The sequence below is a fragment of the Trichoderma aggressivum genome (genome assembly GCF_033847375.1).
Source record: "Trichoderma aggressivum f. europaeum strain CBS 100526 chromosome Unknown scaffold_046, whole genome shotgun sequence".
NCBI classification, from domain to species: domain Eukaryota; kingdom Fungi; phylum Ascomycota; class Sordariomycetes; order Hypocreales; family Hypocreaceae; genus Trichoderma; species Trichoderma aggressivum.
This window is the reverse complement of record NW_026946412.1, coordinates 112,240-127,637: the sequence shown is the minus strand read 5'-3', so window position 1 is coordinate 127,637 and position 15,398 is coordinate 112,240. Positions and strand designations below refer to the sequence as shown.

At 49.2% G+C, this 15,398-nt stretch overlaps 5 protein-coding genes across 5 annotated transcripts; 2 read left to right on the top strand and 3 right to left on the bottom strand.

Moving 5' to 3' along the window:
* Positions 1–1,621: 1,621 nt before the first annotated feature.
* Triagg1_8861 (uncharacterized protein) lies at positions 1,622–3,127 on the bottom strand (the record flags this gene model as incomplete). Its single annotated transcript, XM_062903754.1, has 1 exon — positions 1,622–3,127. The coding sequence occupies one exon, from the start codon at positions 3,125–3,127 to the stop codon at positions 1,622–1,624; it is 1,506 nt and encodes a 501-aa protein (XP_062752161.1).
* A 1,525-nt stretch (positions 3,128–4,652) lies between these two features.
* Triagg1_8860 (uncharacterized protein) lies at positions 4,653–6,967 on the top strand (the record flags this gene model as incomplete). The annotated part of the gene is made up of 4 exons (XM_062903753.1): positions 4,653–4,903; positions 4,963–5,512; positions 5,654–5,903; positions 5,964–6,967. The coding sequence occupies 4 exons, from the start codon at positions 4,653–4,655 to the stop codon at positions 6,965–6,967; spliced, it is 2,055 nt and encodes a 684-aa protein (XP_062752160.1).
* Positions 6,968–7,059: 92 nt separating this feature from the next.
* Triagg1_8859 (transcriptional regulator family: Fungal Specific TF) lies at positions 7,060–9,260 on the bottom strand (the record flags this gene model as incomplete). Its single annotated transcript, XM_062903752.1, has 5 exons — positions 7,060–7,404; positions 7,460–7,612; positions 7,679–7,751; positions 7,817–8,237; positions 8,294–9,260. The coding sequence occupies 5 exons, from the start codon at positions 9,258–9,260 to the stop codon at positions 7,060–7,062; spliced, it is 1,959 nt and encodes a 652-aa protein (XP_062752159.1).
* Positions 9,261–10,136: 876 nt separating this feature from the next.
* On the bottom strand, positions 10,137–11,839 carry Triagg1_8858 (uncharacterized protein; the record flags this gene model as incomplete). Its single annotated transcript, XM_062903751.1, has 2 exons — positions 10,137–10,250; positions 10,319–11,839. The coding sequence occupies 2 exons, from the start codon at positions 11,837–11,839 to the stop codon at positions 10,137–10,139; spliced, it is 1,635 nt and encodes a 544-aa protein (XP_062752158.1).
* Positions 11,840–12,997: 1,158 nt separating this feature from the next.
* Positions 12,998–15,382, top strand: Triagg1_8857 (CAZyme family GH95; the record flags this gene model as incomplete). The annotated part of the gene is made up of 1 exon (XM_062903750.1): positions 12,998–15,382. The coding sequence occupies one exon, from the start codon at positions 12,998–13,000 to the stop codon at positions 15,380–15,382; it is 2,385 nt and encodes a 794-aa protein (XP_062752157.1).
* Positions 15,383–15,398: the final 16 nt, after the last annotated feature.

Genomic DNA, 15,398 nt, shown 5'->3' with positions numbered 1-15,398 from the left:
TAGTCGAGACTTTTGAGACTTAGGTTGATTCATTCATCCTGTCACAATGCTGGGTTCGGGGCCGTCCCTGATACAGACGGTTTGTCGAAGAATGCATTCTCATCTATTTCCGGGACTTCTCCCACATCGGTTCTGAATTCGTCGTCCCGAGTGCACCGATTTCTAGAGCCTTCCCTGCTGCTACTCGATTGCGAGCTGGAGAAGGTACATGTATTATGTCGCCATCCGCGAGCTTTTCTGTTGATAATCGCAATGTGAGCAAGGCTAGAAATTGCAGATGGTCGGCGATGTGATTCATCATAAGATTCACCACAGAGTTCTTCATAGGAACAACTATCTCCGTCCCTAAGTCAGCCATACTCCAGGGGCGTTGGATCTTCTGATAAACTCCCTCCAGATCCAGACACTGGAACGTCGGATAGTACTGTTTTGGCGCCCTCTTTAGTACTCTTAAGGTTATTCTTGGACCCTGGTGGCGACGTTACCAGCACCTCGTCCAAATTCTGTGATGCGGACGATACTGAGAGAAGAGGAGTGTTGGTCGATTTGGGTCGAGGCTTTTTTCGACAGAGAGGACAAGGCTTCTTAACCTCTCCCTCTTCGAATTGAAGAGGGCTAGGGAACTTTGCTCTACTCTCAAGTACGGTTGACACCCCAGCGCGTCTTGGAGACGGCACCCGGGCTTCTACTGTCGGTATGGTGACTCGGTATGATAAGGTCTTAGATAGAACAGAAACTCTATTTGAATCGAGTTTTGGTAAAGTGAGATTTCGATCTATGACCAATGGTTGTGGTGGTGATTCGTTGGTCGGCAAAGTCGACAGTTCTCGTTGCGATTGCACGGGGTCATCTCGAGACTTTGCATCGTAGTGACAATTTACAGGCAAATTCTTCTCGTGGAACCGCCAATATAATAGCTTCGTATGTCTCTGTGTCATTGACTTACTCAAATACTTAGGGAGGCTCTCAGAGGCTTCGGGATAGAGCACGTTGACCGCAAGTATCGCCTTGATCTCAAAGGAAGAGACCTCTACAGGCTTTCTTGATGCGACTGCTTTGACTCGGGCATCAAGAGAGGAAGAAGAAGACTGTCTTATATCAATGACGAATCGATCAAGTTCTTTATTGATCGCTGAATACCGCCAAGCTCGACCCTTCTTCTGCCCGCCGCGTCATGTGAGGACTCATCTAAGCTGAGCCCATTTGGGTCGGTGGTTACTACCATTCAGTAAGCTTGCCGTCCCATAGAGGCTTCTTGCGGCAGCCTTACTTTGAATAAGATTGGTATTGAGAATGTCTAAAGCCAGAAGAATAAGATCGCGGTATTGCGGATAATGCTTCAGGCGCTGATCAAGACCTCCATCCAACCCCGCTGCCTTGAGTGCCATTATGTCACCGTTTATTATAACTTAACCATAAATCAATGGGGATTATAACACAAGTATACTAATTTTAGAATAGGTTAATGCCGTACCTGTGTCAATAGGGGGGAAAGGTTTGTATAAATAGGAGAACTCTTAAGCAGTTCTATGAAGCATGTTTAATACTATTATTTATCTAGCTCTTAAGCTCTTTTAATATTTTTGACATTATAACATCCCAATCTAGACTCCTGCTAGGACTACCATCCGTGGTGGTGACCGCCATCAGCGGTCTTGTGACTCTTGTACAGAGTCGCAGAGTCGAGGACTGTATTGTTGTTGCTAGCAATAAAGTCGTGCGTCAAGTGTGTAGCGTTGTGGAATGTCAGCTTGCTCCATCCATAGGTAGCATTCGTAGTATCAAGGCCAAATCGGCTGTACTCCTGGCGGGGGCTCTGGATAATATCCAATCCGTCGTAATGACCAGCAGCTCCGTTGGTGATGTACCAAGGAGAGGTCGGGTTGTTCAATCCCTTGGGGTCAATCTTCTGGTCGGCGATAGGAGCCAGGCGCTCGTAGACGTGGGCGTGACCAGACAGAACAAGATCAACGCCATACTTGATGAAGAGAGGCTCGAAAACGTCTTTGCAGCTCCAGCAGATGGTGCCAGTGACGTTTGCGTGGCTGAGATACCAGGGGCGATGGCCACCAACGATGACCCAGGGAGTGACACTGCGGTCGATCGACTTGAGATCAGCCTCAAGCCAGTTGACTTGAGCGTTCATCTTTGCGTTGACGGGGCTGGCGCCCTCACCCTCAGTGCCCCCAATCTCGTCGGGGCCAATAAAGCCGTGGCCAAGATCAGTCTCAGTGTCGAGCTGGATAAAGTGAGCCATGCCGCTGTTCCAGCTGTACCAAAAGTTTCCAGTGCCCCGAGAAACATCGCTGGGCATGCGGAAGTGGTTCTTGAAACCGGTGAAGTTGGTCTGTCCAGGCATGCAGATGCTGAGATCGTAGGTGATGTTGTGCGCCTTGTCAGCGGTGCCTCCGTTGTCGCAGTTGGCCTCGTGGTTACCAGGCCCAACCATGTAGGCCTTGGAAGCAGTCACGGGCATCATTTCGTTGTAGAAATCGTTCAAGATGGCCTCGTAAACCTTGTATCCCTCTTCGACGGTGGTGTTGGGCAGGAATCCCTGAATCTCCTCCTTCAGCCAGTAGTCGGCATATGCAATGTCTCCGACGTGCCACAGGAACTCATAGTCGCCCATGGTGCTGATGAGAGAGTCGACCGTGTTCTTCTCACCAGGCTTCAGGACGTTGGTGGGCGCAACACCCGTTCCGGCTGAAGTATACAGTCCCTTTGAGCCCATGGTGCCCAAGTCGGCGACAACGGCAACGGAAAAGGGCGTCTTATCACCAACCCTGCGGCTGGTGGTGAAGTTGAATGGCTCATAGCACACATCCTCGTTTAATTGCGCAGGCAGGTAGTAGTAGGTGGTGTCCGGCTTCAGTTCCTTGATCAAGACGTGGTTGTTGTAAGTTGTCGAGGTGGGATAAGTGACAGACACGGCCGAAGATGCGACATTGGTGAGGTGCTCCTTTGACCTACCCCAGAAGACGCTTGGATGACGAACATGGTCAAACGTGTTCCAGCTGACCATCATTCCATCGTCGCCGTGGTAGGCGATTCGGATCTGCGAGTTGGCAGCATCGCTGTCCGCAGCCACCAGAGGCAGCAGGCTTGCCAATACATTCCTCTTCTTCATCTTGTCAACAGCGCAGATGTTGAGGACCTGTCGTACTGGTTGCAAAAGTGGCTGCCAGGGTTGGAATTGGTGTATATATATCCATTCCGAGTCGGCTGGAATGTGCGCTCATCGCCGTCATGACTATCTGTACTTCATTACCACTACTGCTTACAGTATTAACACCCTGCATGGAAGCTCAACGACTAACACAGCTCAATATGATGCGATACCTTGTTTATTGCTCCGTTGGTATTGGCTCGGCGATACCATCCATAGACAATGCGCGGGGAGATGCACTGCATGCCTCTAGTATTCTTTCGGCACCGAAGCCAGGGGATTAGCCGTTGCATGTGCTCACGTTGAGGCGTCAGATTGGCCACACCGCGGGATCTGCAGCCGATTCAGGAACCGAATCTCTAAATTTCGGTCTGCCCTGTCGTATATACGAGTAGAAACTGCTACGTGAATTCATTACTTCTGGGAGTTCGTCATGGACAAAGCACTGAATTTTTCAGCTGGCTAAACAGGCTAAATTGTAGCAAAAGAGCAGCCAAGAGGTGAATTACTCCCGTGGCCGCTGAAACATTTTCTCTCCCATGTGCGGCTGAACGATACGATTTTACCTAGAAACTTATATGAATGTATGCTATTTTCCCTTTAACTCTTTCATAATATACCAATCGAGTCTTTATAGAACTATGGTTATCTCAATTGTCAAGAAAAAGAGGCTGGCTTGCAGGCGCGGCGGGAGAGAGAAGCTTGAATTGGAATTGAGCTTATTCCCTCAGTGGCGGTGTCTAATTGGTTCATTCCATATACACTAGACAGCAGCTCGGTTATACAAATTCCTCTTTAATCATTCGAAAATCGACTCAAGGCTATTTACTCCGTATAGCTCATTAGGATGGTTCTCAGCTCACTAGGGAGGCGTTCCCACAACCGGACTCAGTATTCCAATTACGACTCTTATCATCCTCACGTTCTCTCTAGATCTGGTCATGTAGTGACATACCATGAAATAAGAGCATGCCACTACAGCGTAAGATGAAGCCATTATATTTTACAATAGTGCCGTTAGCCTTCAAATTTAGATGGTGTGTTTATCTCTTAGTCGAGGATATCTACATTACTTCTCAATTGAGTTCTTAGTCAATCCATTACCCGTAACATTGTCAGCCATTTAATATTAAGATGTATGTATTCTTCGTCTCGAACATCCGGTAGTAGGCGATTTCTATCGGCTGGTAGGGTAAAGCGCGACCAATTGCCCCAAAGGGACTGGGAGCTGGACGCATGATCACGTAAAGCAGCCGCTAATGCGGAGTTTATATAAATAACAACGATTGGGCAGCAAGCGAGCCTGACGCCGTAGAACTGGAAAAGCGAACAACGATACGTGGGATGATGATACATGTGCCTGGGCAAATCAATCTGTTTACGAGCAACTCATTGGCCAGTGGGCACAAAGCGGAATCTCGTTGCTCTATGCATACATGTATGCATAGATACTAAATTGTCACTACACATAGACAACTGAACCGCAATGAGAAGAAAATCACAGCCGCATACACGCAACATTCGCCGCAGTCAGTTTCGCGACAACACGGTGATCAATCAAGGCGATACTCATATTCATATACCTGCTCACTCGGCCCGGACGTTGACTCACGTCATTCCATATCCGCGAAATGAAGATTTCATCAACCGGTCAGAGATCGTTGGCAAACTTGACCAGCTTCTGCCACGGTCTTCAGAGTTCTATAGTGCCGCGCTTTGTGGCTTGGGTGGTTCGGGGTATGTTTTTAGCTATTTGGTTCAATTCAACCAATACTTGCTGAATATCTTATGTGTAGAAAAACGCAGATCGCGCTCGACTTTACATACCGGCGATGTGGTACTCGCTCGGTCTTTTGGGTACACGCAGATACTAAGGCAACACTCTTAAATGACTATAAAATGATTGCGAGGAAGTTTGGTGATATTGATGAGAAGCTTGATGACGAAGGGTTGCTCATGGCTGTTTGCAACAGAATTGAGGCAGAACCAGAGTGGCTCTTGGTGCTCGATAATGCCGATGATCTATCATTATTTGGAGTCGGCACTACATCTTCTTCGACGAAACCCCTGCTAAACTATATCCCTCGAGGACCCAAGGGGCTTGTGTTATGGACAACCCGTGACAAACACATCAAGGGGACACTGGTCGGTCCTATTAGAGCAGTGGAAGTGGGCGATATGTCACTTGACGAAGCAACGATACTTCTTTCAATGGCAACGGCAACAACGCAGGACAAAGCGACCAGCGAAGTCATCAATAATATTAGCAAACTGCTTGAAGCTCTTCAATATCACGCATTGGCTATTTCACAGGCCGGTGCATATATGCGAAGAACGTCAACTTCCGTACGCGAATACATAAATATGCTCGCTCAGAAGAAGACGTGACAAACACTCCTCGAGAAAAGCGAGTTCGATCGACATCGACAATCAGGAGCTCCCAACAGTATTTTAGATACATGGAGAATCTCAATAAAGCGTATTCAGCAAGAAAGCGAGCTGGCATTTGATTTGTTCCACACCATTGCATACTTTGACAACCAAAAGTTCTCAGGGGACTTGGTCGAAGTTGGTGGAATAGAGTGTGGCTACGACTTGGAAGAGGGCACAGATGAATTAGAAGAAGCTATAACACGGCTGAAAGAGTTTTCCCTCATTTTTCGACGCCAGGATGAATTTGGCCATCGGATGTATGAGATGCATAAACTGGTACAAGAGGCTGCGCGATATAGCCTGGGTATGAAGAAACCACTGGTGAAGGACTCGGCTACAATAATAACTAACAACACTCCACAAGACAACAAAAGGGCTTTGGAGGTAAAGGACGGGTCATTCTTTGCGATGCGTGCATTGAACGTCATTTCTTATATGTCGGAAGATCTCCACGAATCGGGAGAAGCGCAAGTACTAGGGGACGATTATATGACACATGCGCTTCAGGTAGTCGAATGGATGGAGCTCTGTGGGGAGGGATCTACCATATCAGACAAGCTTTCTGCGGTATCAGATCTTCTGGGGGATCTCAATGAGTGGAAAGGAAGAGCATTGCTGGATGAAAAGATACTGATAATGCGACAGAAGATTCTTGGGGCAGAACATCCCGATACGCTAAACAGCATGGCTGCTCTTACCATGTCGTACTTCGGACAGGCTTTTGCAGATCGGGATGATGGGTCCCTAAGGTTTGATATATCATACCGGTGGAAAAACTCCCAATATTACATCAACAAAGCATATGAAATCGGAATGGATCTGTTAGGGCTTCGACACAAGGTTCTCGGACCAACTCATCCAGACACCATCTCAAGTTGGAAGATCATTGCAGAAATACAATGCGGACAAGGCGAATTCGACGCCGCCACGAAAATTGCACAGAATATACTTGGTACTCAGCAGACACTCTATGGAGGAAAGCATCCGAACACGTTGGCAGCGTTGGAAGATCTTGCTTATGTCTTTTATATACAAGGTCGATATGCCCAGGCTCTGTCTATCAGAGAGGAGGTATTGAAGCTTCAGAACGAGACAGTGGGCGAAAAACATCTGGCTACCATGCTCGCTATGTATAATCTTGCCATTTCTTGGAAACAGTGTAGAAGACATCGCGACGCTCTTACCTTAATGAAGGAGTGCTACAAACTGCAAGAAGACGTCTTTGGCTTGTTTCACCGTATAGGTCTCGGATGTAATTGGCACATAGAGGAATGGGAGGATCAGATTTCTGATGGTGATGCGCACACACGCGATTCTGCGTCTCTACTAATGGGACTGCATATTGATCCATCTATGAGCAATAATTAGTCACGACATGATAAATCTGGATGTATATATAGCGTATGGATAGACACCATCAATTCAATGATTTCGAGATGGCTTCATTTGTTTCCTGTATCCTATGAAATTTCCGTATGCAGCCAGTCAAATGTATCTAACAGGTCAAAGTTGAAATCTAGAGGCTGGGGGAAGTCGTATGCCAAAGCTGCCCGGGGACTATTGCCATCTACACTACCATCCAAGGTATGATCCAGCACCCGCTGTATAATGACTTTGCAGTCCATGCACAAATCTCCATTTGGTGCGGATGGACGAACCCAGTCGAGAAAGCCTACCAAGAGACTGAGATTCTGTATAATACTCGATCGTGAGATTCGTGAATCCCTGGGGTGTTTGCCTGTAAATGTCGGGTTGAGAAGTTCCAGACAAAGAATACCGCCTGCGGGAGCGGCGTGGGCCATGAGCTTGTTCAGCAATTAGCAACGGGATATAAATGATAAAGCGAGTTGCACTGCTTACAAGCCATTCAAAATTGCGTCTCATTGCTGCGAAACGGTCTTTGTGCGTCCACATGGTGAGAGTCAGTGTGAGCATCTCGAAGCTAAACAGTAGTAGATTGCCTTCTTCCAAACCGCCATTTAGTAGTAGTAACCTTTCCAAGAAGAACATTGTCTGTAAGTGAGTTAGACGGATGAGTATCCGAGCATAGACGGACTTGGTATCTATATCAGGATCTACCAAGTCTTGCGGATCATATCTGAGATACGGGGGGAATCCCGCAAGCAATTCCAGTTGTTGGCCCTGCATGTTTCTAGCGGATGCTGTGAGCTTCCATCTACTTTTGAAGAGAAAAAAGGGTTACGTGTTGGAACATACCGTAGCTCATCAAGAGTTACACAAACTTGGCAACCCAGGGCAATCTCCATTACTTCCTCAAGAGCGGCCGCCAACATACGGCGAGCTCGAATAAGCGTAACTGGATAGATTTCGCCTTTTGTGTTCCACCCGCGATTATCCAGCTCTTGCACAGCCTTCTGTAGCGTTGAGTCATCTGCAACCAGATCTTCATCTCTTAGATCGAGGGGTAGAGGTGTTGTGCAGTATCGACGATTGAGCAGTGGAGGTCGCCCCGAGAACGCGACACAAAACTTGTCGTTGTTGAAGATCTGGGCAACGAGCCTTCTGTTATACTCGGAGGATAACGTGGGCGTATACGGAACCTCCTTCTGCAGGGCATGTAGGCCCATGAAGGTTAACATGGACACAGCCGCGCCGTGGGCGTACCAACAGGATCCAGCTGTTGAATCAGTATCATTAATACGGAATCCAACTCGGAGACATTCATATGCTTACCGGCATCGCCGTCGAGGACAGACACCAAAATGGTTCGACGTCGGTGAAGATCCAATAACACGGGGCTACCATCACAAAACTGCCGCGACAAATCAATGCAATAATTTATATACGTTCTGGAAAGTTCCTTGGACCCCTTTCCAGGAATCCACGCAACGTGACAGGGCCGAAAAGAGTTCATGGTATCCGCAAGACGCTCCAAGCCTCCCCATATCAGCCCGATTGACTCCCATCTGAGATTGCTACCACAAAACTGATCCATCCACTGATGCGGATCGTCCATGTCTCTAAAGGGCTGAGCGGTGTTATTGCATATCATCTCGGCGATGCTTTCCAAGTCAGGGCCAACCCCGTCCGAACTCGGTTTGAGCAAGTCTTGGAGAGATTTGGTAATACGGGCCAGTGCGGCTTGAGTCGAGCCCCAATCCGGGATATCTTCATCGTTGAAGACAATCTGTTCGTTACACTGCCCTGGAAGAGCCTCCAGAACATAGATGCTCATGTGGCGCACCATATGGGGGAGCTGGTTGAAAGAGCGCCTGGGAGTCATGCGATCGTCGGCACCAGAGACTGACAGCCGAGGGTCCGTTTCCTGGCCTTGAAGAAGGCTCAGACTTCGCTTTGTCGCCTCAAACACAGTGGTGTGGCTGGTGAAGCCCATGTACCCAGCATTGGGCGATCCGTGTCCGTTTACGTGCCCATTTGTATGTCCGTTGGAATGGCTGTGCGCTGGTGATGTGTCCAGAGACCTCGAAGTCGATGGCCTCACTACTGGTCTCTGGCGCCGTACGCGCCGCCGTGGCTGAATCACTGCGCCGACTGTGTAGGTGCATTCGCTGGCCTTGTTTCTCTTAAGGCATCGGTTGCACACTGGACGAGCGTGGTCGCAGGCGACTTTGCGCGCGCGACACTGATCGCATGCCTGGAGCCGCCCGTTGAGACGCCGTAGCGGTTCGTTGTCGTTCATCTTTGATATTGACGATGACGATGAAAAGGTGAGCTTTATAGTAAAGGTTGGTTGACCAAAAGGCGTAAGAGAGGAATTTCTGAGTGCTTAGTAAGGCGAATAGTAGTGGCAACGCGACGTGAGTTTACAAGGATTCAAGCCAGATATTTAGCCTGTCAACTACAAAGTTGAGAACAACGATTTCATTCAAAGACAGACATGTTACAACAAGTTCACTTTGGATGCAACCGTTGATGGCGAGGGAAAACATCAAGTTGCCATTCAAAGTGGCGCTAATCATGTGGCTGACAGGTGAGTGCATGTAAGTAAACCACTCGTCCATAGCCTTGAATGCTTTAAGGGTTCACTCTAAACTTGTTCAACTTGGACTCAATAAATGTAATTTTTCTGGGCTTTGAGTTACTAGTTCTATAACTACATGTCTGATTCATCTTCCAAGATGTACTTATTGCACCGTTTCAATACCTACATACTCTATAGTTGTTGAAACAAGAGAAATAGCGGGGTGTCGAGAGAACTACCACCGACAACAACAACGCCAAGTATGATCTCCGCTGCCAAGAGATCCAATCCATGAGATCTGGAACCGATAGCCGGCTTATTATACTCCGACTCGTTCATTAACTCTTGCTACCATGATTGGTCACGGTAGACTTGGATCTCTGTGTTAACTTCTTGGCAACCTCTGAGGAGCACTAGCTGTCTTCGGTTGGGAGAGGTGTCCAATTACTGCCATGGGTGGCCTCATCTGGTTTCAAATAGTGTGTCTACTGAACGCTTCCAAAATAACAGTTGTAATAACGACTCGTCATTGGTATTGATGGCCCGAAAGTATCACATTAATTAAGTATTATTAATCCAACAATAGCCATCTCTTTATACCCTCACATCATCATCCTCCTCAAACTTGTACGAGGCAAACTGTCTCGCGGGAACGCCTCTTTCGAACATGATATCCAACTCTTCGTAGGTTCGGCCCTTGGTCTCCGGCTGCATTACACAAAAAATGTTAGCAAGTTGTACCTGAAATGGGGTAAATTATTGGAAGTGATACTCACCATCCTGAAAATGGTCCAGATGAGAGAAAAGACAGAAATGCCTCCATACAAAAACTCAATCTTGGCTCCAGCACCTGCGGCACCAGGGTTGAGCAAGTAGGGTCCAATGACGGAAGTAACCAATCCAGTAAGGGCGTCGATCATGGTGGCAATGGCAATGGTCTTTGATCGGAGCTTCGTTGATGGAGTCTCGCAGACGACGACATAAGTAAGGGGACCGAGAGTTGCCTGCCAGACGAACTGAAGAATGATGAGCAAAGTAGCTTGAGCCCATCGGTACGAAAAGTTGGTTGTATAATCGTGGGCGAAAGTCAGGAGGGCGACGATGAAGAGGATAGTGACCATGAAGCTAAGGCCGAAGATATAGGCAGGACGTCGACCGAGGTAGATCAGAGGAATGGCAGAAAGACAGGTGCCGATGAAACCTACTCCGTTGAGGCCGACTCCCATGTCGAATGCCTGGACGTTGTTGAGGCCGATCTGTTCGAAGAAGTAGGTTGCGAAGCCGACGGGGTTACCGCTAAAGTTCTGGATAACAAACAGCAGGATGCAAATCTCCATACGGCGACGGTTGTGTCCCTTCCAGCAATCGGCGTAGGTGGTGCCGACTTCCATCTCTCGCTCGAGGAGATCAGTCTTGACCATCATGGCAAGGGTTTCCTTGATGTTGATGCCCGAGTTTTTCTGAACAAGCTTCGAAAGAGATTTCTCAGCCTTTTCCATGTTGTTCTGGCGAACCAGCCACCAAGGCGACTCGGGGGCAAAAGGAAGACCGGCAAGCAAGACGACGGGCCAAATCCATTGGATGGCAAAGGGGATCTTGTATGCCCACTGGTCGGGTCGGTTGATGAAGCCACGGGTTACACCGGTCTGGATGAACTGGCCCATGACGTAGCAGAGGTTGATGTAACCAGTAAGGAAACCTCGAAGACTGAGGGGAAGAACCTCAGAGGCGTATGTCGTCGCAATAACACAGTAGCCTCCCCAAACAATACCGCTGAGGTACTGACTGGCCGTCAAGACACCGATGGTGTTGGCGAAGAATTGCATAAAGGTCAGGATGGCCGTCAGGACAAGGCAGACGGCAAACGTCTTCTTACGACCAAACCTCTCCATGGGGAACGAAACGAGGTAGGCTCCCACAATCTGACCGACCAAGCTGCCCATACCCATGGCAACCTGCCATCGAGCGGGAATCTGATATCCTCCGTGATCCGGGCCGTAGTCCACACCAAAGTGCGTCTGGAAAGCGGGCAGCGCGAAGAAGTTGCCGCTAATCTCAATGTCGTAGGCGCGCATGATGATGCTTAGCGAGATGAACATGGACCAGAAGGCGCCCTTGCGGTAGAGCTTGAAGGCCTCCCAGGAGCCGAGTCGATGCTCCGTCGCCGTGCCGTTGTTGGCCATGGCCTCGCTGATGCTGGCCATCTTGCCAGTCTCTCCCGCGTTGGTGAGCTCATGCTCGATGTTGCTGGCGACGTTTTCAAGCGCCGTGGAATGGGCCTCCTTTTCCTTCTCCATGATGGGCAAACGTGCTGAGTTGATGGATCTTAACACTTGGTGTTAACAGGAGATGAAGAGGCAGAGAGGGGAATTGTGAAGGAAAAGGCCCTTGAACCAAAAGGCACTTTTGAAGGACAAACCGAAAAGACCCTGCTCTTCACCACCGGATCAGCGTTGCATGCATCGTATTTATATGTCTTGTATAGTCCGAGTTCACAAATAGTCATTCCCGGACTAATAAGGTCAAGTCGCGGGGCTCCGCAAGATCATCTTAGTGCAATCCTGGTTCTGGGGAAGCGACACGAGCCGCATGGAGATGGACGAGCGGCGATATTTTGCCGAAGACGGTGTTGCCATTGGCAGTTGGAAAAACAAGTGTGTAGTATCGAGATGAGGTAAGGTGAGATCCGTCGGGCATTTACGACATGGTTCAATTCAGTGTCACTATGACTACATGTTGTTTGTTGCCTGTATGATGTGGGCTGTTTTCAAGGCTCAACCAACCTACCTACAACGTATTAGTTGCTTCGGCTTCAACTCCCGTCGGCTTGGCAGTAGATCAGCCTTCGGGTAATTTCATTCTATAGTATCACGGGTTTCGCCAGGTTTTTTTTAAACCAAACTATTGGAATTTTCACCATATAACAGCTGGTGAACTTTGGCAAAGATCGAAAGACTCCAGGTCGATGATTCGGACGAAAACCCGGGATGCGGCATCTAGTGGCGCTCGATCTAGGCCGCACCTCTCCCGGACCAATATCCGGCTCAATATCCGGGAGGAATTCCACCTAGATCGACCAATCAGCCAGGGGCCTAGACATGGTGAAGCCAAGGAAGCCAAAGAGTCCACCCGAACAATGCTCCCGCACCTAAACCCCACAAACGAACAGCTGACTCTTTTTTCTTTGGCTCCGGCTGCCGGCTATCGTGGTCGGGGAATTGCGAGTTTGGGGGGCCCCCAGCTGTCTCTATTGGCGATGAACTGGTTTTGGGCTTGGCAACTAGTAACAGTTCTTGGACTCACGAGTTGTGGGGGGTTATGCAGAGTAGAGCTTTGTTGCTGAACAACTCCGCAACTGCGAACCGAACCTGGAAGCTGCATACATGTCACTTTCGTTGCTTCACAGCTTACTCGTAGCATAGACGAGGCTTGATTCACAGTATCGGCTCTGCAAGATGTCTTCAGAACACAGACTTCATTATACCACCCCCTCAACAACGTTCCCTACCTCGCTTCCTCTTGGCAATGGCCGTTTCGCCGCCTCGGTGCTCTCATCCCCCGCAAAGGAATCCTTCATCTTGAACGAAGTCTCCTTCTGGTCTGGGAAACGGGAGAAGGCGGGTGAAGGACTAGCGGAGCGGCCCACAGATCCCAAAGCCGAGCTGAGAGAAACACAAAAATGCTATCTCAATGGCGATTACGCTCAAGGGAAGAAGCGAGCGGAGAAGTATCTCGAGAGCAAAAAGAACAATTTTGGAACCAACCTTGGCGTGGGGACACTTGACATTGCCGTCAATGGCCAGGGAAGCATTGACCAAGTTCGCGGCTTCGAGAGAGAACTACGGTTAGACGAAGCTGTAGCGGAGACGAGATATACTATCAACGGCCGCCAGTTCAAGAGGAGGTCTTTTCTCAGTCATCCGAGCCAAGTGCTCGTGGTGCAATTCGATGGTGATGATCTAAGGGGTCTTGAAGTTATGGTCGGCGTTCAGGGTGAGAACGAAGCATTTACATCCAAGATCACTGATTATGGAAAGCTTGAGTTCAACGCCCAAGCTCTCGAGTCAGTACACAGCGATGGAACTTGTGGTGTCAAGGGCTACGGTATTGTCACGGCAACTGTTGATGAAGGAAAAGTAGAGCACCGAGATGCCAAGCTTGTCGTTTCAGCAAAGAAGAGCATCACAATATTGGTGGCCTTCAATACCGACTACAGCGAGCCAAATGACGAATGGAGAAAGAGAACTCCTCTGCAGATGGAAGCTGCTTTTAAGCTCTCTGCAGCTGATCTTCTCAAAGCGCATCTGGAAGACTATCAGCCTCTATACAATCGGATGAGCATCTCTTTGGGATCGAAATCTAGCACCACTACCAACATTCCTACGGACCAGCGTCGACAGAACTTTGAGTCCTCCGGATATGCCGATCCCAGCATGTTTGCGCTCTACTTTCACTATGCCCGCTACCTTACCATTGCTGGTACTCGTCATGATTCACCCCTGCCGCTACACCTTCAAGGCTTATGGAATGATGGCGAGGCCTGCAAAATGGGTTGGAGCTGTGACTATCATCTCGACATCAACACGCAGATGAATTACTTTGCTATCCTCAACGGCGGGTTCTCCGACCTCATGCAGCCTCTAGTCAACTATCTAATAAAACTTGCTACGAGCGGGCAACACGCTGCACGAGTCTGTTATGGCTCTGAAGGCTGGGTCGCCCACGTCTTCAGCAACGTCTGGGGTTTTGCAGATCCCGGCTGGGAGGTTTCGTACGGCCTAAACGTGACGGGAGGCCTTTGGATGGCAAACCATCTAATCGAAATGTTTGAGTATTCTCTTGATGAAGCTTTCATGGACAGCTATGCACGGCCGGTGTTGGCGGGTGCAAGCAAGTTTTTCCTTGACTACATGATTGAAGATCCAAAGACGGGCAGGCTGCTCACAGGTCCATCCGTAAGCCCAGAGAACAGCTTCTTCATTGTCAACGAAAATGGTGAAAGGGAAGAGCACTATGCGGCCTTGGCCCCGACTCTTGATGTCGTCTTAGTCCGCGACCTTTTGGCATTCTGCGAGTACGCCGCGACCAAGTCCAACAGCGGAAAGTTCAATTGGGAGGACGATATCCGGTTATATCGAGAGGCACAGGAGAAGCTGCCCCCATTCCAGATTGGCAAGAATGGTCAACTCCAGGAGTGGCTGCACGACTTTGAAGAAGCTCAGCCCTACCATCGACATCTCTCTCACACCATGGCCCTCTGCCGGTCAGCGCTAATCTCCGCTCGGCACCAGCCTGATCTTGCAGAGGCAGCGCGTGTGACGCTGGAGCGAAGGCAAGGCCGCGACGATCTCGAGGACATTGAGTTTACGGCGGCCCTGTTTGCTCTCAACTATGCCCGTCTGGGAGACGCAGAGAAGGCTGTTGCGCAGATTGGTCACTTGGTGGGCGAGCTGAGTTTCGATAACCTGCTCAGCTACAGCAAGCCGGGCGTGGCGGGGGCTGAGAAGAACATTTTCGTCATTGATGGGAATTTCGGCGGCGCGGCGGCTATTTCTGAGATGTTGATTCGATCTATTATTCCTCGTCTGGGAGGGCCGGTTGAGGTAGACCTGCTTCCGGCTTTACCCGCGGCTTGGTCTGAAGGAACGGTGGACGGCATGCGAATCAGAGGCGGTTTGGAGGCTCATTTCGAATGGCATGATGGTAAGCTGGACGACGTGACTTTCAAGGCTTCTGCGGCATCGTCGTTGACTGTGTATTATGGCGAGCATCGATTCGAGGCGAAGTATCAACCTGGAGACGTTATTAAGCTGGGGCCGTCGCTGCAACTACAGAACTAGGTAAAAGTAGAAGCAT